The sequence below is a fragment of the Schistocerca nitens genome, chromosome 1 (genome assembly GCF_023898315.1).
Source record: "Schistocerca nitens isolate TAMUIC-IGC-003100 chromosome 1, iqSchNite1.1, whole genome shotgun sequence".
In the NCBI taxonomy this organism is placed as follows: Eukaryota; Metazoa; Arthropoda; class Insecta; order Orthoptera; family Acrididae; genus Schistocerca; species Schistocerca nitens.
This window is the reverse complement of record NC_064614.1, coordinates 1,059,090,574-1,059,116,235: the sequence shown is the minus strand read 5'-3', so window position 1 is coordinate 1,059,116,235 and position 25,662 is coordinate 1,059,090,574. Positions and strand designations below refer to the sequence as shown.

The window sequence follows — 25,662 nt, the reverse complement described above, 5'->3', positions numbered from 1 at the left end:
AACCTTGCAGCTACATATTTTTTCGCACTCTCCTCCACATATTCCAGCCGTTAATCCCTTGGTCTTCCTCTTTGGTCGTTTCCTTCGCATCTCCGTTTCATTATCTTCTTGGGATTCCTCTTGTTTTCCACTATCTTTAAGCACCCATGCCATCTTAGGCTTGATGTTTTTATGCTGCAAGGTTTCCTTTTTCACTATTCCCCTTACCCCTTTATTCCTTATTCTATCTCTCCTTGTTACTCGTGTCCTACTTCTGAATAGCTTCATTTCACAGGCCTGTAATCTGCTTACTTCTCTTTTCTTAGATACCCATGTTTCAGATGCATAGGCCAGTATTGGGATGTAGTTACTTGTATATATAACTTCTTTGCTTTGTTTGTGAGACGTCTTTGTTCCAGACTCCTGATACTTCGCAGGAATGCTGTTGACTGTCTGCCACGTTTACTCTCTCACACTTCCAAATTGCTTAACGCTTTCTATCTTCTGCAGCTGTTCACCCCAAACCTTATTCCGCTGCTTGATCAATCTTGTAAACAGGAACTCAACATTTGTCTCATTCCACACTGACCTGCATTTTTTTCCGAAGGATCCAGTTGTTCCTGAATCTCCTCCTCCCTGTTTCCCCTGATCATCCACGAACACAGCTGCTTTCAACTTGTCTTCTCCAGTCTTTTCTGCCACCTTAGTCATTGTCGCATCCAAGACCACAGTGAAAAAGAGAGGTATAAATGCACCACCCTGTTTCACACAGCCTGTTTGCTGGAACCAACCCAGCATTTTACTGAGGTATCTATGCAGAGTGATGTAATGAACGAAATTTTGTACCTTGGCCAGGATTCGAACCTGGATCCCCTGCTCACTTTCATTTCCCCCGTTAATAGAACTCATACTTCACAGTACGTTACCTGCACTCTGCTTGTTGTCTCTTATTACACTCCCTTCTTTTCTAGTGCTTCCTAGACCTTTTTTCTGCAGACACTATCAAATTCACTTTCTATATCGAAAAAGGTCATCACATCGTCTTCCCCAAATTCATAGTGGTGCTCCTGCAGCTACCTCTAAGCAAAGATGAGATCAACAGTTGATCTTGCAGGTCTGAAGCCATGCTGTTCTTCCCTCAATTTGTTCTCGACTCTTTTTTCGATTCTGTTCTCCAAGATTTTTTCACCTAACTTGCCACACTGTGGTATCAGTGTGACTCCCCTGTAGTTTCTACAATCCTTTCTGATCCCTCATTTGAATATAGCAACAACTGATGCCCTCTTCCAATCTTGTAGAGTCTTCTTCTCATTCCACACCAAACTCATCACGCGATACAGTCACTGTTCCTCGACCCCCTGCTGCCTTCATCATTTCCACACTTACTTCGTTCCCACCTGTTTCTTTTCCTCGTTTTCTTTTGTCCACTGCTACATCCACTTCTTTCCATGTCACGTCCTTCCCCTCCCCCCCTCCCCACCTCCCAAGTCCAGAGTTTACTTCTACCTCCTTATCCTTATCTCTAAGTGCATAAGGATTTAGCATGTGATCAAAGTACTCCTTCCATACTATCCTAAATGTCTGTTTATTATTGCCGAAGTATATCAATATGTCACACAACTTAACAGCTCAGGCAACTTTTTATAATGTATTTAACAACTATTTAAATGTTAATCCTCGTACTGGATGATATGAGGTAACGGAGCACATAGTTTTGTAACTTACAGTGGAATACATGGTTCAGCACACACTTGGTACAATTCTTACCTTTAAGAAAGCTTCCAGGAAGTTACTCAAGGAGGAACGCCACGTATAAAGGAAATTACAATGGTCCTTCACTGGTGGGTCGATTGAGGGACTTCCTCTATGTTTAAGATCCACCATTTTATTAGAATCAGGTACAATAATTATTAAATTTTGCAGATGATATATTATTGTCGAGCCGAGCAATGACGTAACAGTACAGAAAATAGCACGTTATACTTCGAGGTGACAAAAGTCATGGGATAGTGATGTGCATATTATACACAGTTAGTATCTCGTACACAAGGTATAAAAGGGCAGTGCATTGGCGGACCTCTCCTTTGTACTCAGGTGATTCACGTGAAAAGGTTTGCTATGTGACTGTGGCCGCGCGGCGGGAATAAACAGACTTTAAACGCTGAGTGGTTGTTGCAGCTGGACGCATGGGACAATCAATTTCAGTGTTTGCGTAGAGTTGTCAATGCTAACAGACAAGCAACACTGCGTAAAATAAACGCAGAAGTAAATGTTGGACGTACGATGATCGTATCCGTCAGGACACTGCGGACAAATTTGGCGTTATTATGTTACGGTAGTAACTGCAACGTATCTCCTTGCCTCGTGACCATATCAGTTGGACCTTAGACGACTGAAACTCGTGGTCTCGTCAGATGAGAGCTGATGGTAGGGTTCGAGTAGGCGCAGAGTCTACGAAGCCATGGTCGGAAGTTGTCTACCAGGCACTGCACAAGCTGGTGGGTTGCGTTTACATGAGACATCGAAAAGAAATGGTTATGTTCTGATACTTGAGACCATTTACAACCATTCATGGAATTCATATTCCCAGACAGCGATGGAATTTTAACGGATGACAATGCATGATGTCACAGAGACAGAGCTGTTCGCAACTGGTTTGGAGAACATTCTGGACATTTCGAGGGAATGGCTTGGCCACGTAGATTGCCCGACATGAATCCCATCGAACATTTATGAGATATAATCAGGTCGTGCACAAAATCTTGCAACGACAACACTTTCGAAACTATGTAGGGTTACAGAGGCACTGTAGATCAGTATTTCTGCAGGGGACTTCCAACGGCTTGTTGAGTCGATGCCACGTCGAGCTACTGAATTTTGTCCGGAGAAAGGAGGTCCGACACGATATCGCATGACTTTTGTCACCCCATAAAAGTTATTTTCTGATTTTACACAAATGAGCTGCCTTCAAAGTATAATAAAACTTTAATGTAATACACTATATCCTTTTTTTACCGTTACAAAATGTCTCTAATGCAGCGTACCAACAAGAAATAGTAAATAAGACACGACAAACTCATAAGCCTTACATATTTCAATATCATTATCCCCTAATGTTCATAGCTGTGTTTTAGGTCTCTAAGTCTGTATTGCCTTCTTATGGCCAGTCAAAAACGTAAATCTACATACCATCGTGTGCACATGTCCCTCATGTTGTCCACCGTCACGTCGATCTCTTCGTGATTACAGCTGTTTAACACTTCTTGCAAATGCCGGTTGAAGAGTATACTTGCTATACCGCTGTTGCTATTACTCCACAAATTAATATTTGGTCATTTTTTCTATTTTATTTCTTGTAAAGCATAAAGATTAACTGTTAACTTTCAGTCTTTCCCTTCTACATGAATTTTCTGTACGATCACCGTGACATTAATTTACTTAGCTATGTCAATCAACTTCTCTAAGACAACAAATACACCATCTGACAGAAAAACTGGAAGCGCGCAGAAGACATGGTGCGCGTACACCGTTTTAATCTTCCTTGTAAATTGGAAATCAGCGCACACTCCGCTGCAAAGACCAAATTCACCCTGGAAACGCCTCCGCGATATCCTTTCTTCCAGCAGTGCTGGGTCCGCAAGGTAAACAGGAGAGCTTGGCTGAAGTTTGGTAGGTAGCAAATGAGGTACTGCCGGAAGCAATCAGAGCGGGTCGTGAGTCGTGCTTGGATAGCCCAGTCGGTAGAGTACTTCTTCTTTCTCAATAACAATATTTTTGCTAATGTGAGCGAAATAATTAAGAGACTGTTATGAAATACAACCTGTATCGGACTGGCAGCAACAGTCACGTGCGTTGAATGAACTTCATAACACAGAAAGTTGTAAAGCAGACTCATCTAACTGGCGTCGGTTTTGCTGTGAGTGTTAGTCAACAAAAACATTCAATTAGATAAGCTGATAAGGATTTATTCAGTCTCTACAGCAGTGAAAAATTTCGAGCATATATCCAGGTATGATCCCCTTATAGCATTAACGTTTCGACTGCATGCTTTTCAACCATTCAGGCAGGAAAGCACATGATCAAAATAAAAACTAAGGTACATGCAGTCGCTTGCACGCTCTAAAACACCTTTATTGCTACCTTCACTGGGAAAACATGAGATTTAGTTACAGTTTGGGACCTCTGCGCAAGGAGGTGGCTTCTATCGACAACACTGATGGTAGTTACATAGGAAAGAAGCGGCAATGTGGTATTCGTACCGAGCGTCTTGCGGATGAGATAGAGCTGGTCAACGTCAGATTTACCGGGCCACAGCGCCTGCCCCTGCAACATTTCGGCGAATACGCAACCTGCAACAGTAAACGCGTATTAGCAGCATTCCAAACTGGTCTAACACGTTGCCAAAATATAAGTATCCAAAAATTTCTCTTCTAATATAAAGTAAGAAATTAGATACCTTAAATAATTGTAAGATTCTTCAAACCGTTCTTTTACTAAAAACTTCTTTTGGATTGATGGTTTTCAGAGTGAATGAAGAGTCTTCAACAACCTTAGGTGTTATGTAGTCCCTTACTGGGAACACTACCGGTTTCAAAATGTTCCGGGTGCATCCTCAGGTGATGCAATGACTAGCCTTAAACAATCGGGAAGCTATGATGTCCCGATTGTTTGAGACCTAATCATTGCATCACCTGAGGGTGCACCCATAACGGTGCGAAACCGATAGTATTCGCTGTAAAGGACTACGTAACAGCTAAAGTGGTTGAAGCGTCTTCATTCACTGCAAACAGCACTTACTCTTTAAATTTGTACGTAACTACTCTGTTTCAGAAATGACAGTGCACTCATTTAAATATTAACCTAGCAATAGGAGATAGACAGCAAATATTTAGTATAGTTAAGAAGACAGGAGTTTTCTTCCGGACTAGCAGAGTTCTTTGTAATTTCCTTGATTAAATTCAGCTAGGAGAAGCTTGAGTAGCACTAAGAAGTATTGTGATGGTATGTTGTTAATATGGTATTTTTTTACGATTTGCTTATCTTTTGTTAATGTATGCTTTGACTAGTTCCCCACCCCTATGTTCTCGATAGACTCTGCGAAACAAGATGAAAGAATGAAATATGTATGAACTGTGTAATTCACGTCGCAGACGTGATGATCTGCATGCTGTTGACATCTAGGAACTTACTCCACTGTGTGTTTTGGCGTCACTAAAGAAAATTGTGTGCTGACAACCTGGAGACAAAAGATTGAAGGTGCAGAGTGAAACACATGGACAGACCATCGTCCGCGCTGCTCTGTGACCCGTATTGGCTATAGCCGCTGCCGCGTACACACCAATGGCCCAGACGTCGACGGGTGGTCCGTACTGCGTGTCGCCGACGAGCAGCTCAGGAGCGCGGTACCAGCGCGTCGCCACGTAGTCCGTGTAGCTCTCGCCGGGATCTGCCAACAGACGCGCAGAGTAAGGCCGCTGCAATGCCAGGGCAACCAGTCGCGCCACTAATCCCCCGGCGACTCACGGGGCACTGTTCCATATGGAGGGAGCCTTTCCTATTAGCCGATGGCAGCTAGTGGCGCCACCGTGGTGCTAGTGGTGAGGACCGGCAATTGGCCTGTCCACTCGAAGAGAACCAAAACCGAAAGAGGACGTTGTAGTTAATGGACTCTTTTAGCCGTGGGCGAATAGTGGTTCCACTCCTTGCTTGACAGCAAGATTCGAGCGGCTGTGGTACGTCACTCTAGCTTGTACTACCTCCTCCACCAACTTTCAATACCTTGTCTGCTACAGTAAAGGGTAGATTATATTTCTTATAATTCATCACGCTTGTGTTAATTTTTTAATACATATGGAAATACCAAATAATGTTACGCGTTTTTAACAACTGAAGCGGTATTGCTTCTTGCCCTATAAACACTACTAGTTACTGCCGTTACATAGCATAGCTAATTAGTCCTCCGAGCCATATAAAACTGTAGAACACACATTATGAGAAGTGAAGTAGGGGCTATGACATGAGTTTTCTCAGTGTTTAGACGAATTTTTCTTCTGGTGAAAAGCACGTACTTAGTTATAGGTTGATTCCTGTTGAATTTTCATTTACATAGACAAGCAACTCGTAAAACGCCGATTTTGACACCGCAAGACAACTAAAGAAACATGGACGCTAAATATATACCTTAAGATCTGTGAGCACTTTTTCATGGTAGTGAAGATGAACACACACTCACAAGCCTTACAGTGTCCACTTTTGCGCCCAGGTTTACTAGCTATTTTTTTTTTCTATTGATTGTTCCGGTCCCATCTCTGAATACTCAACATTCTTCCTGGGACACACTCCATAGAATGTTTTCGCATTTTCTAACCCCTCAGATTTTGTTGTTGATAGAAGTGCAAAGAGAGTTCCTCATAGGATGCTATTCTCATAAATATTAACCGATTAGAAGTGCGCAGTTATCCAAAAGTCGAACAAGGATCGAAGAGGTAACGAACATACTAGCAACCAGCTGCATCACTAGTGATGCCCAGAGAAGTATCAACAACCAAAATTCAGGTATCGTCTCTTTAGCTTGTTAAATTTGAGATAAGTTACCAATACACAAGAATAAGCAATCGGGACTTTGACACATTACCAGCAATATTACCAGACTTATCTCAAGAGAAAGACGTAAACCGCAACGCCCATCGAAAATAAAATGTAACAAACAACAAATTAAAACAGATATCAAATATTGTTACCTAGTGGTGACTAACCTCATTCAAATGTTTTTAAAGATCTTTTATAGTGCTCACTTCCTCCACAGACTATGTTAGTGACAGGCAGTAAATCCTCCACCATGGAGACATAAGCGCTCAAGTGTTGTTACCAGCTTTGCAGAATATGGCGAAGATCAAGCATTGATACTACACCTGTGTGGCGTTAACGATATCACCCTCGGTTCGTATCCAACATAGTTACGTTGTAAAACCTGACCACGTCAAGAAAATGGGACTCAAAATTTCAGCATGCATTCACCTCGCCCCCACTCCCCTCCCTTTTCCTCCATTTCATTAGACACGTAATAGTCGATCTATTCACGTTACTGCCAAGCGGTTCTAGGCGCTACAGTCTGGAACCGCGCGACCGCGACGGTCGCAGGTTCGAATCCTGCCTCGGGCATGGATGTGTGTGATGTCCTTAGCTTAGTTAGGTTTAAGTCGTTCTACGTTCTAGGGGACTGATGACCTCAGAAGTCAAGTCCCATAGTGCTCAGAGCCATATTCACGCTACTGTACGATATAATCACAACTGTATAGTAACATTATTCATTTTTATTTGAAATTATACCACCGATTACATTTGAACCTCGGGTACTCTTAACCTTTTCATTCTTCATGCCTCAAAATTTTATACTGTGTTGTAGAAGCATTAAGCACCTTTGCCGATACGTAGTTAATCATAAACCCAAATGTAAGCAGCAACCATTGCACAATTTCTTCTTTATGCACCCGAGACCTATACTGTCGTCACCAGATCCAGCCTCTACGTCTTCTACATGTATGGAGTGCCATTAATTAACTGGATAATTCCTATTTTTATAGTAACGACATCGTAGGTACTATTGAAAGTTGACAGAATGGAGTTCTTACTGACGTATATCTGAGAACGCGAGAACATCACTGAAGCCCAAATAGAATTTCGGACAGAGTATGACAAAAATCTGCCGTCGCGACACATTACTCATAGCGTCTACGACATTTTCTTGAGAACAGAGATCACTCAACATGTCGACGAACAACGTCCTGAAACACCAAGCTCATCCATTGACATCGCAACAGAAAAACATTTGCGAATAATATGTTTTAATTCCCAAAGACATGCTGCAGCAAATTATAAATCTAACGTCCATCGCATATGTAATGGTCCACTGGAAAAACTACATTTCAATGCTAAAAGAAGATTTTCATCAAATGTGATGTTTTCGAGCATCTTCCCTCTCATCCTGCCATGGGACACGCAGTCTGTCTCCGTGCACTGCTGAGAAGCAAATGTTGAAGCACGATTGTTTGGAGATTGATAGCATGCATTCCACACGTTTTACTCCCGAGAGAGTTTCCCGCAAGGAGGCCTGCTGTCGGCTAAGTGAAGGTGTTCCAGCGAGAAATCTTAACTTGGAAAAGGGGTGATGTTATCGTTGTGGTTTGGCAGGCCATTTCGCTCACTAATGCCACGCTGATCGGAAGAAATCGGTAAGCAGCTGACGGTATGGCGCCAATCTTCGCACGTCCTACTCAAAGCGTGTAGAGACGTGAGGGCAGTAGTAATTAACAATTCCCCCTTTGTGCATTCCCCGTTAACCACGAAACAGTCTGTCTTGTTATATTCGGGGAGCACTGTTTCTGTATTAAATTACGACTAGTATGTAGAAATTGGAAAGGAAAGGAATACGTGGAAAACTCTGAAAAGGAGAAAGGGCAGCCGGCCGCGGTGGCCGAGCGGTTCTAGGCTCTTCAGTCCGCAACCGTGCGACTGCTACAGTCGCAAGCTCGAATCCTACCTCGGGCATGGATGTATGTAACGCCTTTAGGTTAGTTAGGTTTAAGTAGTTCTAAGCTCTAGGGGACTGATGACCTCAGATGTTAAGTCCCATAGTACACAAAGCCATTTGAATTTGAGAAGGGGCAGGATGGTAGGACATCTGTTAAGACATCAGGGAATGACTTCCATGGTACTAGAGGGAGCTGCAGAGGAAGACAGAGATTGGAATACATCCAGAAAATAATTAAGGACGTAGATTGCAAGTGCTACTCTAAGATGAAGAGGTTGGCACAGAAGTGAAATTCGTAGCGGGCCGCATCAAACTAGTCAGAAGACTGATGGCTCAAAAATAAAATCTAAGGCACATGTCAATGTGTAAATTTTGTAACTTGCAAACCACTACTCAGGTTTGTGCAACAGTTAAAGGTAGCTGTTATCTTTACTTGGTTTATCGTCATTTTTAGAACGCTCAGCGAAAGGTTCGAGTACTAATCTGCTGTTGAGTTGTGTTCTATTTTTCAGATGGTTGGGTTACTCTTGAATTACGCTGGTAGGCAGTTTCATTTTCAGTTCCGTCCGCTGTAAAAATTTCAGTTTTATGGGAATTCGGTATTACTAGGGGTGTGTAGTGTAGTTACGAATCCAGGGGGAATTGGGGTCGCTCGTTGATCGGTGGGTGAGATGCAGAATTGCTCCGTGTGTTGCGAGACTCACGATGGGTTAAATGATAAGTTGGACGTAACCACGAAGATAAGGTACGTATTCGCCTTCCGGATGAGACTCCGGTACGGCTACCGTCTTAAGATTAAATCCTCCCAAGATAAAGATATTACTTCAACTTCTGGAGAATATGTTGCACGACGGCGGAGTAATTTGACTGACAACTTCGTCATAAGCCTCCCCAATCTTCTTAGCAGCTAAGGAGAATGGGTCTGGCCAAAGGTTGTCAGTGGAATATCGTCCTTTAAATCGTAAAATGATTTTAGAATCAGTTCCTTTTCCCGACTTGCACAGTTGTTTTACCTTTTCTGCCAGGGCACGGTATTTCACGGTGCTTGACTTAAATCAGATATATTATGAAGATCCTCTTGCGGAAGAATTCAAGGCTGTGATGGCATTTTTGACTGATTAGAATTTTTACTAATTTAATACCGTGCGGTCTGGGTTATCAACAGGAGCTGCTGTTTTCTCCATACTGTTATATTCTGTTTAGGGGGATGTCAAGTTTAAGTTCGGTTACAACTATCTTGATGATGCGGTCGTCTACAATAGGACGTTCCCTGTGTGGTGTCACCGCCAGACTCCACACTTGCTAGGTGGTAGCTTTTAAATCGGCCGCGGTCCATTAGTATACGTCGGACCCGCGTGTCGCCACTGTCAGTAATTGCAGACCGAGCGCCGCCACACGGCAGGTCTAGAGAGACTTACTAGCACTCGCCCCAGTTGTACAGCCGACGTTGCTAGGAAAGGTTCACTGAGAATTACGCTCTCATTAGCCGAGACGATAGTTAGCATAGCCTTCAGCTTAGTCAATTGCTACGACCTAGCAAGGCGCCATTTATCCTTTGCTATGTATCTAATGAAGCATGTACAGTAACAAGACCAGTGTTCACCAATTGTTGATTAAAGTTAAGTATTCCAGCAGCTACGTACTTTTCTTTATAGCATTCATTAAGTATCCTGTTTCAGACCTCACGCCATCCTGCGTGAGCTTATAGCGTGCATTTCGGCTTCCTCAAACAACACGGTGTTGGCACTTCTGCCGACACATCACCCTGAACATTCTGAACACGTACGACAAGTCTTGACTAGGTTACGGGAGGCCAGACTCACCATCAAGCTCTCTAAGGGCAGTATGACTCGCCACAAAATTTCTAACTTAGGTCACCCAGTCTCTAAAGTGGGCCTTAAAATTGTTCACCCAGGTACCAATGCCATCCGTAGCTTCTGACCACCCAAGACCAAGAAGGAATAGCCCGCTGTGTTTGTACGTGTCATTATTTTTTAGGAAATCTGTCCCCAAGTTTGCGGAACGTACTGCTCCGTTAAATCAGCTCGCCAAGAAGGGCGAACCATTTAAATGGACGACAGTTAAAAGCTGCTTCCGACACCTTGAAGAAGGCATTGAGTAAAGCCCCTGTCTTAGTGGCCCCGGATTTAGAGCGGCTGTTTATTGTCCAAACTGACTCTCCAAACTCTTGCGTTGCGACCATATTGTTGCAGTAGGAAGTGGAATTGAAGATTAAAAGTTGGTTCCGGTACCGTTCAAATACTACCACGAGTATGTAGTTGGGGACACCTGGGAGCCTATAAAACCGGGTTCATCACAGGTCCGTCCCCAATAATGATATCAGGTCGCTGACAGGCTAGTGTCAGGTTTGCAAAATCATCAAACTCATTTCCAATGGTCTTAGGGGCCTTTTGCAGTCCGCCTGTGCCGAACTTCCCATGGACCGACTATTCATTGATTAAGTAGTACTGTTGTCCCGTACCCAGGGGCGGGGAGCAGAGGTGTATTTTTGTAACTGTGGACGCCTTTTCGCCTTTTATTTGGTTAATGCCCAGTGCTGTGCGTACTGCAGAAGTCAGCATTCGGCATGCGACAAAAGATTTTTTCGGTTTTTTGACCTCCCAAAGTATCAATTAGTGATAACAATCCGGCGTTTGTCTTAAGAGAGTTCTGCAAATTCCGTTTTCAACACAGTATAACTCATGCCACCACCACGCCGTATTATCCTCAGCTGTTCTTCGCTGAGAGTTAACCATAACTTGAAAGATACCTTGATTACTTTCCATGCCAGCGCCCAGACCAAACGGGATCACTTCTCGCCCTGATTGAACGTAACGTTCAGCACAGCGAAACACGAAGTGCACAAGAAACTCCAGTTGCCCTAATGTTTTATTATTCCTTAAATTCACCACTGTCCAATCTTTGGACGGTCAATGATTTGTTGCCAGGAAAGGTTACCCCAGGAGCTGTTCGGGACAACTGGAGAAGCGCGAAGTTAAATACAGAGCGTGCCCACCGGAGAGAAACGGCGCGGTACAATCGAGGCAGGTGTCCAGGGAATTTTAAGGTTGGGAACGTCGTGTTCATTAGGGATTTCGAGGGTCGACTCAGTGTTCGGCAAGTTGTTTCCTCGCTCTGTAGGTCCAGCCGTGCTGTGTGCTCATCTCCTGGTCGAGAAGAAGTCGACTGGATGGAACCACCGAGTTCATCTGAGTCAGGTTAATGCTGGTTCAAAAAAAAAAATGGCTCTGAGCACTATGGGACATAACATCTTAGGTCATCAGTCCCCTAGAACTTAGAAGTACTTAAACCTACCTAACCTAAGGACATCACACACATCCATGCCCAAGGCAGGATTCGAACCTTAGACCGTAGCAGTCCCGCGGTTCTGGACTGCAGCGCTAGAACCGCACGACCACCGCGGCCGGTGGTTAATGTTGGTGATTCTAGTTAATACACAACTGGCCATTAAAATTGCTACACCAAGAAGAAACGCAAATGATAAAACGGGTATTCATTGGACAAATCTATTATACTAGAACTGACATGTGATTACATTTTCCCGCAATTTGGGTGCATAGATCCTGAGAAATCAGTACCCAGAACAACCACCTCTGGCCGTAATAACGGCCTTGATACGCCTGGGCATTGAGTCAAACAGAGCTTGGATGACGTGTACAAGTACAGCTGCCCATGCAGCTTCAACACGATAAAACAGTTCATCAAGAGTAGTGACTGGCGTATTGTGACGAGCCAGTTGCTCGGCCACCATTGACCACACGTTTTCAATTGGTGAGAGATCTGGAGAATGTGCTGGCCAGGGCAGCAGTCGAACATTTTCTGTATCCAGAAAGGCCCGTACAGGACCTGAAACATGCGGTCGTGCATTATCCTGCTGAAATGCAGGGTTTCGCAGGGATCGAATGAAGGGTAGAGCCATGGGTCGTAACACATCTGAAATGTAGCGCCCACTGTTCAAAGTGCCGTCAATGCGAACAAGAGGTGACCGAGACGTGTAACCAATGGCACCCCATACCATCATGCCGGGTGATACGCCAGTATGGCGATGACGAATACACGCTTCCAATGTGCATTCACCGCGATGTCGCCAAACACGGATGCGACCATCATGATGCTGTAAACAGAACCTGGATTCGTCCGAAAAAATGACGTGTGCCATTCGTGCACCCAGGTTCGTCGTTGAGTACACCATCGCAGGCGCTCCTGTCTGTGATGCAGCGTCAAAGGTAACCGCAGTCATGGTCTCCGAGCTGATAGTCCATGCTGCTGCAAACGTCGTCGAACTGTTCGTGCAGATGCTTGTTGTCTTGCAAACTTCCCCATCTGGTGACTCAGGGATCGAGACGTGGCTACATGATCCGTTACAGCCATGCGGATAAGATGCCTGTCATCTCGACTGCTAGTGGTACGAGGCCGTTGGGATCCAGCACGGCGTTCCGTATTACCCTCCTGAACCCACCGATTCCATATTCTGCTAACGGTCATTGGATCTCGACCAACGCGAGCAGCGATGTCGCGATACGATAAACCGCAATCGCGATTGGCTATAATCCTATCAAAGTCGGAAACGTGATGGTACGCATTTCTCTTCCTTACACGAGGCATCACAACAACGTTTCACCAGGCAACGCTGGTCAACTGCTGTTTGTGTATGAGAAATCGGTTGGAAACTTTCCTGATGTCAGCACGTTGTAGGTGTCGCCACCGGCGCCGACCTTGTGTGAATGCTCTGAAAAGCTAATCATTTGCATATCACAGCATCTTCTTCCTGTCGGTTAAATTTCGCGTCTATACCACGTCAATGGCCAGTAGTGTAGTAATCACAGTTACACTTTGTAAACCCTACGCAAGAGGTTGAGTTTACGGGTGGTGAGGGGAGGGGGGGGGAGGAGGTGGCGTAAGAGTGAGGATCAATATCGAGTGCCACGCTCCTTGATTCCACAGATCTTATACCCGAGAGCGTTGGTCGCTACAGGACGCGCAGAGGACTCTTGACTGCAGACCGCGGATGTGGTCAGTCTGGACTAGGACATGTATACTTGAAGAGCGTAGCCAAGACAGCAACCTTTCTGACCGCGACAATGGACCCGCAGCTTGGTTCCGTGTTGGAGCACGACCCACCACACCGACTCCCGGAATACATCGCGTTAATAGCGCCCGTGTGGAGCGCAGCCCACAGAGGACGCTAGAGGACGGTCGCAACACCTATGGTAGTTTGCTACCACAGGGAAGGCCCCCGCCAAAAGGCTGTACTGTGTGAGCTCGTTTTTGAACAGATTTAATACCTTGGTTAGTCGACTGTATAGTGCGAAATGGATGGAAATGAGCACGTCTGGGCATCTACTTTGGTGGGCATATTGTGTAGTGTTAAGCTGGTGCTCTAGGTGCTGGTTGATTATTCATGCGGCAAATTGAAATGTTCAGAAATTCAGTGCCTTTATCACCAGTACAGCTCAATCTCTCGTGGCGCAGATTTACTAAAGAGTTTCATTCGTATTTCCTGAGTTTAATGAGTTCCGTTTTTAAATTTAAAAAAAAAACAATATTATCAGCAGTACAGCATAGTCTTTCATGTTGTACACTTGCTACAGTGTCTCATTCTTGTTCTCTGTAATTAATAACTTTTTAAAGGGGTTATTCAAATTATTATTGTGTGTCCAATATTAACGGCATTTTCTTAAGTAATTTTTTTCCCTTCTAAGTAAGGTTTAACTATCGCTGAGTAAATTCTCTGCATTAAGAAACTGCTGTATATTGGGCTCCATATCGCATTTTGCTGAACTGTTACTGTGCTTTCATTGAACTGTAACGGCGAGGGGCGTTACATTGTCAATTAATAAAATGAACTTCTTTTGGAAGGAGTTTATGTGTTATTCTGTGTTGTTGTTTAAACCCCAGGATGCCTTTCGATTGGCGGGCAACTCATCTGTCTTTCTCTATTGCTTCGACTTAAAAGAGTGAGCCGCGAGGGGTAGCCTTCTCACGGTTCGAGCGGCTGCCCCCGTCGGAGGTTCGAGTCTTCCCTCGGGCATGGGTGTGTGTGCTGTCTTTAGCGTAAGTTAGTTTAAGTTAGATAAAATAGTGTGTAGGCCTAGGAACCGATGACCGTAGCAGTTTGGTCCCACAGTACCTTCCCACAAATTTCCAAAAATTTCCTTTAAACAGTGAGAATTGTATGCTATAGTTGAATAGTATGTGTCTTGAGATATTTTGTATATGTATTTCAAGATGTCGCCGGCTTTGCATTACTCAACCAGTGTGTGTGGCGATGCTTTCAGACTAGTGAGTGAAGCCGAGGTTCGAGTCCTGTCCCCTACTGTGTTTCTGGTGAAGCGCTTCGATTATAACTCGTCAACCCACCTGATATGCTTCCTGTACAGTTATAACTCTTATATTATTTATTAATGTATCGCTTAATAAATTAAGTTTTGTTACGAATGATCCTCAATTTCCCATTTCCCGGTCCTTACATTCCCCAACAAACCACAAACGACTGGCCCGTTATCAGATACAACTTATGCTCTCAACTCTGGCGTATTCGGAGAAATCTGAAAAACAACCGCCGTATCAGAGAGGGAGGGACTGCCCATCTTGTACCCAACTTCAGATGGCATATTTCAGCAGTACAATTCCCGGTTACATGGAGCTAGGTATGCGCAAGGCTTCATTCAAGAGATTCATATACGACTGATTCTCTGATCTATGTGTTCATTTCCAATGTGGCTCTTTAAACAGCTGTGGGATTTAGTAAACCGCTAACTTTTCGTTACGTCTTTTCATTACTTTTAATTCTTTGTAGACTAATACACAAAACACGCGTAAGAAGTTTCCCCATAAACATATTCGGGCACTTCAAGCCAGGATGTTACTTGGTGGCTTCGCGTCATACTAATTTATCAAATTCGTATATCATACACTGTCTGATCACAACGAAACTATGTAATGCAGAATTGGCTGTTATATGCCACGAGAAGTGGACCCGACAGTATAAAAGGAGGCGAGGTCTATACTGTTGCCCTTGGGGTGGGAAACTGCCCCTAAAGGCGGAAAAATTATCAATGATCAACGGCATGAAGATGCAGAACGCAATGGAAACCACTGCATTAAAGACCCATAACGTGTATCCATAGGAAATGTGGTCTGTAATTCAAAAACTTTCATAAAGATCTCTCCATTGGCAAAAGATTCCGAAAGAGTCCCCCGCTCGGATCTCCGAGAGGGAACTGCCAGGTGGGGGGGGGGGGGGGGTGATCTTGAGGAAATGATTGAATAACCAACGAGAGGATAACGTTCTACGAGTCGAGGCGTAGAATGTCAGAGACTTGAACTTGGTAGGGAAGCTAGGAAGCTAGGAAATCTGAAAAGGGAAATGCAAATGCTCAATCTAGGTGTAGTGGGATCAGGGAAGTGAAACGGAAAGAAGACAAATATTTCTGAATAGACGAATGTAGGATAATATCATATCAGCAGAAAACGGTATAACGATGGTAGGATTCGTTGTGTATAACAAAGTGTGGCAGAGAGTTTGTTACTGTGAACACGATAGGGTTATTCTCATCAGAAACGACAGCAAAACAACACTGATCACGACAGTTCAGGTATACATACTGTCGTCGCCGACTGAAGATGCAGATGCAAAAGGATATGAGGAAATTGAATGGGTAATTCAGTATGTAAACGGATATGAAGATGTAATAATCATGGCGAACTGGAATCCTGTTGTAGGCGAAGGAGTAGAATAAACGGTCAAAGGGACTATTGGTTTGGTACTTGGATTGGGAGAGGAGAAAGATTAATTGAGATATGTAATAAATTTCAGCTAGTAATAGTGAATACTCGGTTCAAATATCAGAAGAGGAGGAGATATGTTTGGAAAAGGCTGGGAGATAAGAGAAGATTTAAATAAGATTATATTATGGTGAGGAAGAGATTCCAATATCATATATTAGACAGTAAGGCGTACCCAGGAGCAAGTATAGACACAATTCACAATTACAAGAGTAGACTATTGTTTAAAAGACTCGTGAGTAATAATCAACCCGCGAAGAAGTGAGATACGGAAGTTCTAAGGAATGAAGACATATACATTAAATTATCTAAGATTATAGATACTGCGATAAGGAATAGCTCAGTAGGCAGCTCTGTTGAAGAGGAATGGACATCTCTAAAAAGGCCAATCATAGAAGTATGAAAGAAAAAGGTATAAAGAAAGCAACTGCGTAGAAAACTTGTGTAACAGAGAGATACTTAAGTTGATCGATGAAAGAAGGAAGTACAAAAATGTTCAGGAAATACAGAAATACAAGTCGTTCAAGAATAAAATAAATAGTAAGTGCAGGAAATCTAAGGCGAAATGGCTGATTATCGGAAGGACTGACTCAGCATATAGGAAAGACAAAGAAGAGTGAGTGGAAGAGAATTTGGCCGTCTTCGAAGGAAATTTTCCAAGGCACAAGCTCGCTGTGGGCAAATGTAGAATTTCCCGATGGTAACATGTTTCTGAGGGAATGATGTTAGCACCAAGAAGACCTAATGTTTCCCGCAAACATGTAATTTTAAACCCCAGTTAGATGTCGCTGGGGACCAAATGGGTAACGAATGGGAGTAAACTGTGTGAGTTTTCTTGTGGAATTTGGATAGCATTAAGCACCGCTATCAGGTGTACATAGTTGGTGTGTTTGAAGCGAGTGGTTAACATGAGCCGGGGACTGAGACAGCCTCATGTAGTATGTGCGAAGTATGCAGCTCTTAAACCTGTTGGAAGGCGTAAAATAGCCGAACCAACGGAATTGTATCATGTGACAAAGAAAAGGAAGGGAAGAAGACCCTTTAAAGAAGTTTTCCACACTCTGGTAGTGATGGCCTTGTGGGACTTTCATTCCAGGATTAAATGACAAAACAGCTCCTGTCCGTATGTTATATGACGTATTCAAGGCATTTGACTGCAAAACCACAAAATTTTACTGCAAAAATAAGCATTTTATGAAATTAATGGGTAGCTAACAGGTAGCTCACTTCGTGATTTTTATAGTGTTTTCAACGCTGATTTCGGGAAAAATAGTGAAAAAATTCCATTTCAGCACTCTAGTGAGTTTGAATTTTGGTTTTTAGGATCCCCACAAACTGTTATCTACCCGTTTTTATACTAGATATGCGTAAAATAAAGAGTTATTAGGAGAAACCAGCAATATTTTCATGTCAGTGCCTGTCTGTCACGCTGTCCCTTCCCCCGCCATCACCAAGCAGTGAGCTTCTGCTATTGTCCTTCAGTTCACAGTACCTCTTCACTCTGTGCTGTCCACGTGTTGTTGTTACTAGTACTTTAAAGTAGTGACTGTTTTCTTGTGTTGTGAAGTTGTTTTATGGACAATGGGTACCAGAGGATGTATAAACTCGCCATATTGCTTCTCCTACATTTGTGGGAAACTATACCGTAAAAAGCAACAAAGAAACATTTCCGATTTTGTTGAAAAACTGTATTTCACGTATTTCGGTATAAAGTTAGGCGATCAAGATAAGCCTTGGGCCCCACACAAAGTTTTTTCAGTGTGTGTTGAAGAACTGAGGCAATAGTTTCAACGTAAAAAGCAGTCCTTACGTTTTGGAATACCAATGGTTTGGAGGGAGCCCAAAAATCATAGTGATGAGTGCTATTTTTGTTCTTGCAACGTACGAGGCTTTAATTTGAAAAACAAAAAGGATATTTCTTACCTTAACATTCAATCAGCCATTCGCCCTGTTCCTCATGGACCTGATGTACCAATATCCTCTCCTCCAGATTCTTTGGATGATATAGATGATCACGAGCCATTGGCTCTGTAAGGTGATAGTGAAGAAGACAGAGATTGCTTCTATCCTGGCACAACCGATCCCATTCCATTCTCACAATCTGAACTGAACGATTTAGTTAGAGACCTAGGCCTTTCTGAAGAATCGGCAGAGGTTTTAGGATCTAGATTGAAAGATAAACATATGTCGGCTCCGGGTACATCCTTTTCTTGGTATCGATCGAGGGAAAAGGAGTTTGTATAGTTAAATAATATAAACTTATGTATCTATACACATCTGAGTTGAGCAGAACATGCTCGTAATGAGTAACGTTATGTTAAGATAAACAGAAAATAAATACGAGTATAAATATGGTCCCAATTAAATTTTCACATGAGTTATTAAACGAAATATAATTTTCTGTTAAGTGAACCTATAAATAAACGCTGTTTAGGTAAGATAAAGGCAGGTAAAGTGCCGCACCCTGGCTCTGACGGGCCAGTTGGGCCAGACCGACCGCCGTGTCATTCTCTGCCAACGGGTACAATGAGCGTAAGGAGAGAAATGAGAGAAGCGTTCAATGATTTCGGAAGTAAGACGTTGTCAACAGATTTGAGTAAAAACCCTAAAAGATTTTGGTCGTATGTAAAATCAGTAAGTGGGTCAAATTCATCTATTCATTCTCTCAGCGACCACACCGGCACCGAAACGGAAGATAACAGAGAGAAGGCCGAAATACTGAATTCGGTCTGCCGAAGTTGATTCACAGCGGAAGAACGTAACACTGTCCCTCCTTTCAATCGTCGTGCGAACGTCGAAATGGCAGATATTGAGAGAACCGATGGCGGAACTGAAAAGCAGCTACAATCGCTTAGTAGTGGAAAGGCTTCAGGACCAGATGAGATACCTGTAAGATTCTGTAAAGATTATGCGAAAGAACTTGCTCACTTTCTAACAGTAATTTATCGTAGATCACTTGACCAACGAAAGGTACCCAACGACTGGAAAAAAGCGCAAGTCTTTCCCGTATTTAACAAAGGCCGTAAGATAGATCCACACAATTATAGACCTATGTCGTTGACGTCAGTCTGTTTTAGAATTATGGAACATGTTTTATGGTCAAGAATTATGACGTTTTTGGAAAATGAACAGCTCCTCTATAAAAATCAACCTTGATTTCGCAAACAGAGATCCTGCGAAATTCAGCTCGCTTTGTTCCTCCATGAGATCCGCAGCGCAGTGGACAACGGCGCTCAGGCTGATGCCGTATTCCTTGACTTCAGTAGGGCATTTGACACTGTCCCGCATTGCCCTTTAATGAAAAAATATGAGCTGACAGAGTATCGGAGCAGATCTGCGATTGGCTTCAAGACTTTCATTCAGATGGAATTCAACACGTCGCTCTTAACGTAACTAAATCGACATATGTAAAGGTAATATCCGGAGTACCACAGGGAAGTGTGATAGGACCGTTACTGTTCACAATATATATAAATTATCTAGTAGAAAGCGTCGGATGCTCTTTAAGGCTATTCGCAGATGATACAGTTGTTCATACCAAAGTAGCAACGCCAGAAGATAGCAAGAATTTGTAGAACGTCCTGCAGAGAATTGATGAATGGTGCAGACTCTGGCAGTTGACCCTGAACGTAAATGAATGCAGCATATTGCGCATACATAGGAAAAGAAATCCACTACTGTACAGCTACACTACTGATGGCAAACAGCTGGAGATAGTGTCTGCCGTAACTATCCAGAGCGGCCTTAAGTGGAATGACCATATAAAATAGATAGTGAGAAAAGCAGATTCAAGATTCACATTCATCAGAAGAATCTTAAGGAAATGTAACTCATCCACGAAAGAAGTGGCTTATAAAGCGCTTGTTCGCCCGATTCTTGAGTATTGTTCATCTATCTGGGATCGCTATCAGGTAGGACTGATAGAGGAGATAGAAAAGATCCAACGAAGAGCGGCTCGTTTTGTCACGGGATCATTTAGATGGGGAGAGAGCGTTACGGAGATGCTAAACAAACTCCACTGGAGACGTTACAAGAGAGACGTTGTGCATCATGGAGAGATTTACTATTGAAATTTCGGGGCAGCACTTTTCGGGAGGAGTCAGACAACATATTGCTTCCCCCCCACGACATACCACATACATCTCGCGTATTGACCATGTGGAGAAAATTCGAGAAATTAGAGCCAATACAGAGGTTAACGGACAGTCATTCTTCCCATGCACTATTCGCGAGAGGGACAGGGTTGGAGAGATCAGATAGTGGTACCGAAAGTTCCCTCGCCACACACCATTATGTGGCTTGCGAAGTGTAATGTAGATGTAGATCGAATGTGGTATGTGGTCATCACATCGCTCTCCCGTTCGTCGTCGGGTTTCTTGACCTTGGAACCGCTGCTAATCTGTCGAATAGCTCCTCAGTCGGCCTCACGAGGCTGACTGCACCCCTTACCAATCCTACCTACGACGAAAAATCCATGGCAGTTCCGGGAAGCGAAACCCATTCTCCGCATGGTCGTCAGCCGTGCTGACTACTCAGCTATGGGGCGGATTTCAACATTATTTTAGTACGTTGTGTTAATAGCCTATAAACTTGAATCATTCGACTTCCTTGTCGCATATTATGCAAAGTGATCCAAGGAACTTGTAGCTGACTATGTAGCTTCTGCACAGTGCGCAGCCAACCTGTTCGATAAGGGATAGTACCCTACCTGTTTACAAGTCTTGCCCCACTGCACTGCAATATGGAACGTCTACTGCCAGACAACGTGTCTCTACCGTTAACCAGGCAAAACGTCCAGGAAGAGTTTGGCTCTTTTAGTAGCCAGTCAACATTTAATGATTTTTCCTTCCTAGGGGCGTCGGTCATGTGGAACGTTTTGAAATTCGCGTCATCTGATTATAAATTACAGTAAAATACAGTAGCTTACACTCAAGTGGTGGAAATTTATTTCAGTCAATACTTGCTTTTTTATCAGTCATTCGTCACAAGTTCTATACTTACTTCCAATGATTGGTTTGTGAGTTTCGTACAGGAAAGCAAATAAACAAGAGTCGTTTGCTAATTGAACACAAGGGTAAGAGTCACGAGTCATTGCCTCAGTACTTACTAACTCGAATGTTTGATGGCCCGATACCACATTTTCTCTGTAACTTTCCTGACATTCTTTCTTGAAGAAGTGAACGTACAATGTAGCAGGTTTTAATTCACGCAGTAAAACCAACACATCGACCATGTGAATAAATCAGTTGAATCTACACTCCTGGAAATTGAAATAAGAACACCGTGAATTCATTGTCCCAGGAAGGGGAAACTTTATTGACACATTCCTGGGGTCAGATACATCACATGATCACAATGACAGAACCACAGGCACATAGACACAGGCAACAGAGCATGCACAATGTCGGCACTAGTACAGTGTATATCCACCTTTCGCAGCAATGCAGGCTGCTATTCTCCCATGGAGACGATCGTAGAGATGCTGGATGTAGTCCTGTGGAACGGCTTGCCATGCCATTTCCACCTGGCGCCTCAGTTGGACCAGCGTTCGTGCTGGACGTGCAGACCGCGTGAGACGACACTTCATCCAGTCCCAAACATGCTCAGTGGGGGACAGATCCGGAGATCTTGCTGGCCAGGGTAGTTGACTTACACCTTCTAGAGCACGTTGGGTGGCACGGGATACATGCGGACGTGCATTGTCCTGTTGGAACAGCAAGTTCCCTTGCCGGTCTAGGAATGGTAGAACGATGGGTTCGATGACGGTTTGGATGTACCGTGCACTATTCAGTGTCCCCTCGACGATCACCATTGGTGTACGGCCAGTGTAGGAGATCGCTCCCCACACCATGATGCCGGGTGTTGGCCCTGTGTGCCTCGGTCGTATGCAGTCCTGATTGTGGCGCTCACCTGCACGGCGCCAAACACGCATACGACCATCATTGGCACCAAGGCAGAAGCGACTCTCATCGCTGAAGACGACACGTCTCCATTCGTCCCTCCATTCACGCCTGTCGCGACACCACTGGAGGCGGGCTGCACGATGTTGGGGCGTGAGCGGAAGACGGCCTAACGGTGTGCGGGACCGTAGCCCAGCTTCATGGAGACGGTTGCGAATGGTCCTCGCCGATACACCAGGAGCAACAGTGTCCCTAATTTGCTGGGAAGTGGCGGTGCGGTCCCCTACGGCACTGCGTAGGATCCTACGGTCTTGGCGTGCATCCGTGCGTCGCTGCGGTCCGGTCCCAGGTCGACGGGCACGTGCACCTTCCGCCGACCACTGGCGACAACATCGATGTACTGTGGAGACCTCACGCCCCACGTGTTGAGCAATTCGGCGGTACGTCCACCCGGCCTCCCGCATGCCCACTATACGCCCTCGCTCAAAGTCCGTCAACTGCACATACGGTTCACGTCCACGCTGTCGCGGCATGCTACCAGTGTTAAAGACTGCGATGGAGCTCCGTATGCCGCGGCAAACTGGCTGACACTGACGGCGGCGGTGCACAAATGCTGCGCAGCTAGCGCCATTCGACGGCCAACACCGCGGTTCGTGGTGTGTCCGCTGTGCCGTGCGTGTGATCATTGCTTGTACAGCCCTCTCGCAGTGTCCGGAGCAAGTATGGTGGGTCTGACACACCGGTGTCAATGTGTTCTCTTTTCCATTTCCAGGAGTGTATTAAGTTTAAACTGACAGCAGATGGATTAATTATCTTAGAAATTCAAGCCTTAACTAGCAGTTCATCAAAGCGCAATACATTTAGTTCTGTGGAAGACGCCGCACTGTGGTTGTAGTCGTAGTGTCAGCTTTAAGATAAAAACGTGAATCATGTTCAATTGTCTCTTCTATTTGTTCCCCATCTTTTATTGTAACTCTTCATGTAATGGAAAAATAATCTATAAGTTGTATTTTTATCCAAGTCCCATTAGTCACGCTCTTTATTATCTGCGTCTTTCTGTGAAACTGTGTTCCAAGTCATCTCTTTCTCAGTACATCGTTAACAATCTGCTTGCGTCGCTCCCATACCTTCTTATCGTAAAAGATTTTTATTTATATCTCTTTCAGTTTTAGTTACATTATTTAGTGAATACAAACATCTCAGACAGTCCTAGTAACGAAACAAACCTAATGTATAAGAGAAGTTTCCTTTTGAAAATTGCTATATTTAATGCATAGTGTTCAAATTATATCCTTTGTAATGAATTAAGCATTAACGCAAAACCACACGTCAACAAGCACAAAATTTGTTTCTGCCGAAATAGAACGCTATCACGAAATATCTGGCGCACCCTCTGACGCCAGTGGTAGCAAGCATATATCTGTATTTCAGGTAACACAATACATTTGCATATATAGCTCTTTCACATATTACTATAAATAGGTTATATGACGGGAAACAACCAAAGTTTTTTTAATTTTTCTTTGTTTTAGTTTTGTATCTAAAGTTGGGCAAATTCGACCGAAACTGGCAATAACATTTAAATAAAAAAGTGATGAATACTGTTTTGCTCATTAAAGAACAGCCAGCTGAAATGACAATAGTTACGTTCATTGCATCAGCACACATTTCGCAATATAAACACCTGGTTAGACTGAAAAGCTCTGGAAGAAGTAAGAAATGATCGCAAGAGCAGGCATACATTCTGTAATAGTCTTCTGAGTTAACTGAAGATATGAAATGTAGCGTGCCTGTGAATATAGCACGATGGTACAGGGTGGCGCAGGGGAACGGGAAATTTTGAACGTTACAGTTGGCAGCACTGTAGCGCCGGCAGATGTTCGAAACTTTGCACAATTGATGTGAACGCATTGCCATTTAGTAATCATGGAGAATTGGGCTGGTGCGGAACGTGCAGTAGCTGTGAGAGCGTTTTACAAAAATGGTGATAGTGCGACTGCCGCGTAGAGAACATTTCGACAGCATTACCAGCTTGGACGTTATGGACGTGTCCCACCTGCGCATGCCATTACAATGTGGATGCGTAATTTTGAAGAAACAGGATCTGCCTTGAAGAAGAAACCTCCAGGTGGCATTCCAACGGTACGTACCCCAGAGAACATTGCAGCTGCTAGAACTGCAATCGAAAGAAGTCCTCGCCGCTCCGTTCGACAGCATGCATCTTCGCTAGGTATTAAGCGATGAAGCTTAGAAAGAATACTGCACGAGTTAGACTTCCATCCCTATAAGTTGCAGATTGTGCAGCACTTACATGAATGAGACCCAGTGTCACGTATGGAGTTTAGTAGCCAGATATTGGCTAAAATCAACGAGGACGTGAATTTCCTTGGTAACTTGTGGATATCAGACGAAGCCCATTTCCACCTGAACGGATTCGTGAACAAACAGAATTTTCGTTATTGGGCACAGGACGATCCTTGTGAGTTTCACCAGCGACCACTACATAGCGCCCAGGTCACAATATGGTGTGCTGTATCATGTCATGGTGTTATCGGTCCTTATTTTTTTGAACGTGAGGATGGTAGTGCAGTGACAGTAACATCCGCTCTATATGTTGAAATGCTTCAAACATTATTTACACCGAGACTGTACGAGCTTAATCTTAACGTCGAAAACATGTGGTCTCAGCAGGACGGAGCCACGTCACACACTGCTCGACAATCGATGGCAGCAGTTCGTCAATCGTTTGGAAGACGCATTATTTCACGTAACGGTGACATTGCATGGCCTGCGAGATCCCCTGATCTTAGTGTGTGCGACTTCTTCCTGTGGGTATATCTTAAAGGCAAGGTGTACCGTACACGTCCTGCAACAATCCATGAACTGAAGGAGAACATTGAAAAGGAAATCACTGCCATTCCCTAAGATTTGCTACACCGCGCATTCCAGAGTTTTCATAACAGGCTGTTAGAGTGTGAACGCCGAATGGGAGCACATCTTTCCGATGTCATCTTCAAAAAGTAAAGAGACGGTTTTGGTTGGTTGGTGGTTGGTTGGTTTGGGGAAGGAGACCAGACAGCGAGGTCATCGGTCTCATCGGATTAGGGAAGGATGGGGAAGGAAGTCGGCCGTGCCCTTTGAAAGGAACCATCCCGGCATTTGTCTGGAGCGATTTAGGGAAATCACGGAAAACATAATCAGGATGGCCGGACGCGGGATTGAACCGTCGTCCTCCCGAATGCGAGTCCAGTGTGTAACCACTGCGCCACCTCGCTCGGTACGGTTTTGGACATTTTGATTGTAAAGACATACTGAATAATGGCATACTGAATACATTCACTTTCGTTAATAAATTACTAGTTTTATGAATTTATTCATGGAAATGACGTTATTTCGAAATTTCCCGTTTCCCTGCGCCACGCTGTACTTGTGAGAAGGCACTCG

At 44.0% G+C, this 25,662-nt stretch overlaps 1 protein-coding gene across 1 annotated transcript in view; it reads right to left on the bottom strand.

Moving 5' to 3' along the window:
- The window catches only part of LOC126238113 (cyclin-dependent kinase-like 1), a 247,032-nt gene that overhangs the window by 18,990 nt on the left and 202,380 nt on the right, over positions 1 to 25,662 (bottom strand). Inside the window, exons 4-5 of the mRNA XM_049947768.1 lie at positions 5,318 to 5,425; positions 4,239 to 4,328 (exon numbers count right to left, since the gene is read on the bottom strand). Coding sequence (XP_049803725.1) covers positions 4,239 to 4,328; positions 5,318 to 5,425 — 198 coding nt within the window. The remainder of the gene's footprint in view (positions 1 to 4,238; positions 4,329 to 5,317; positions 5,426 to 25,662) is intronic.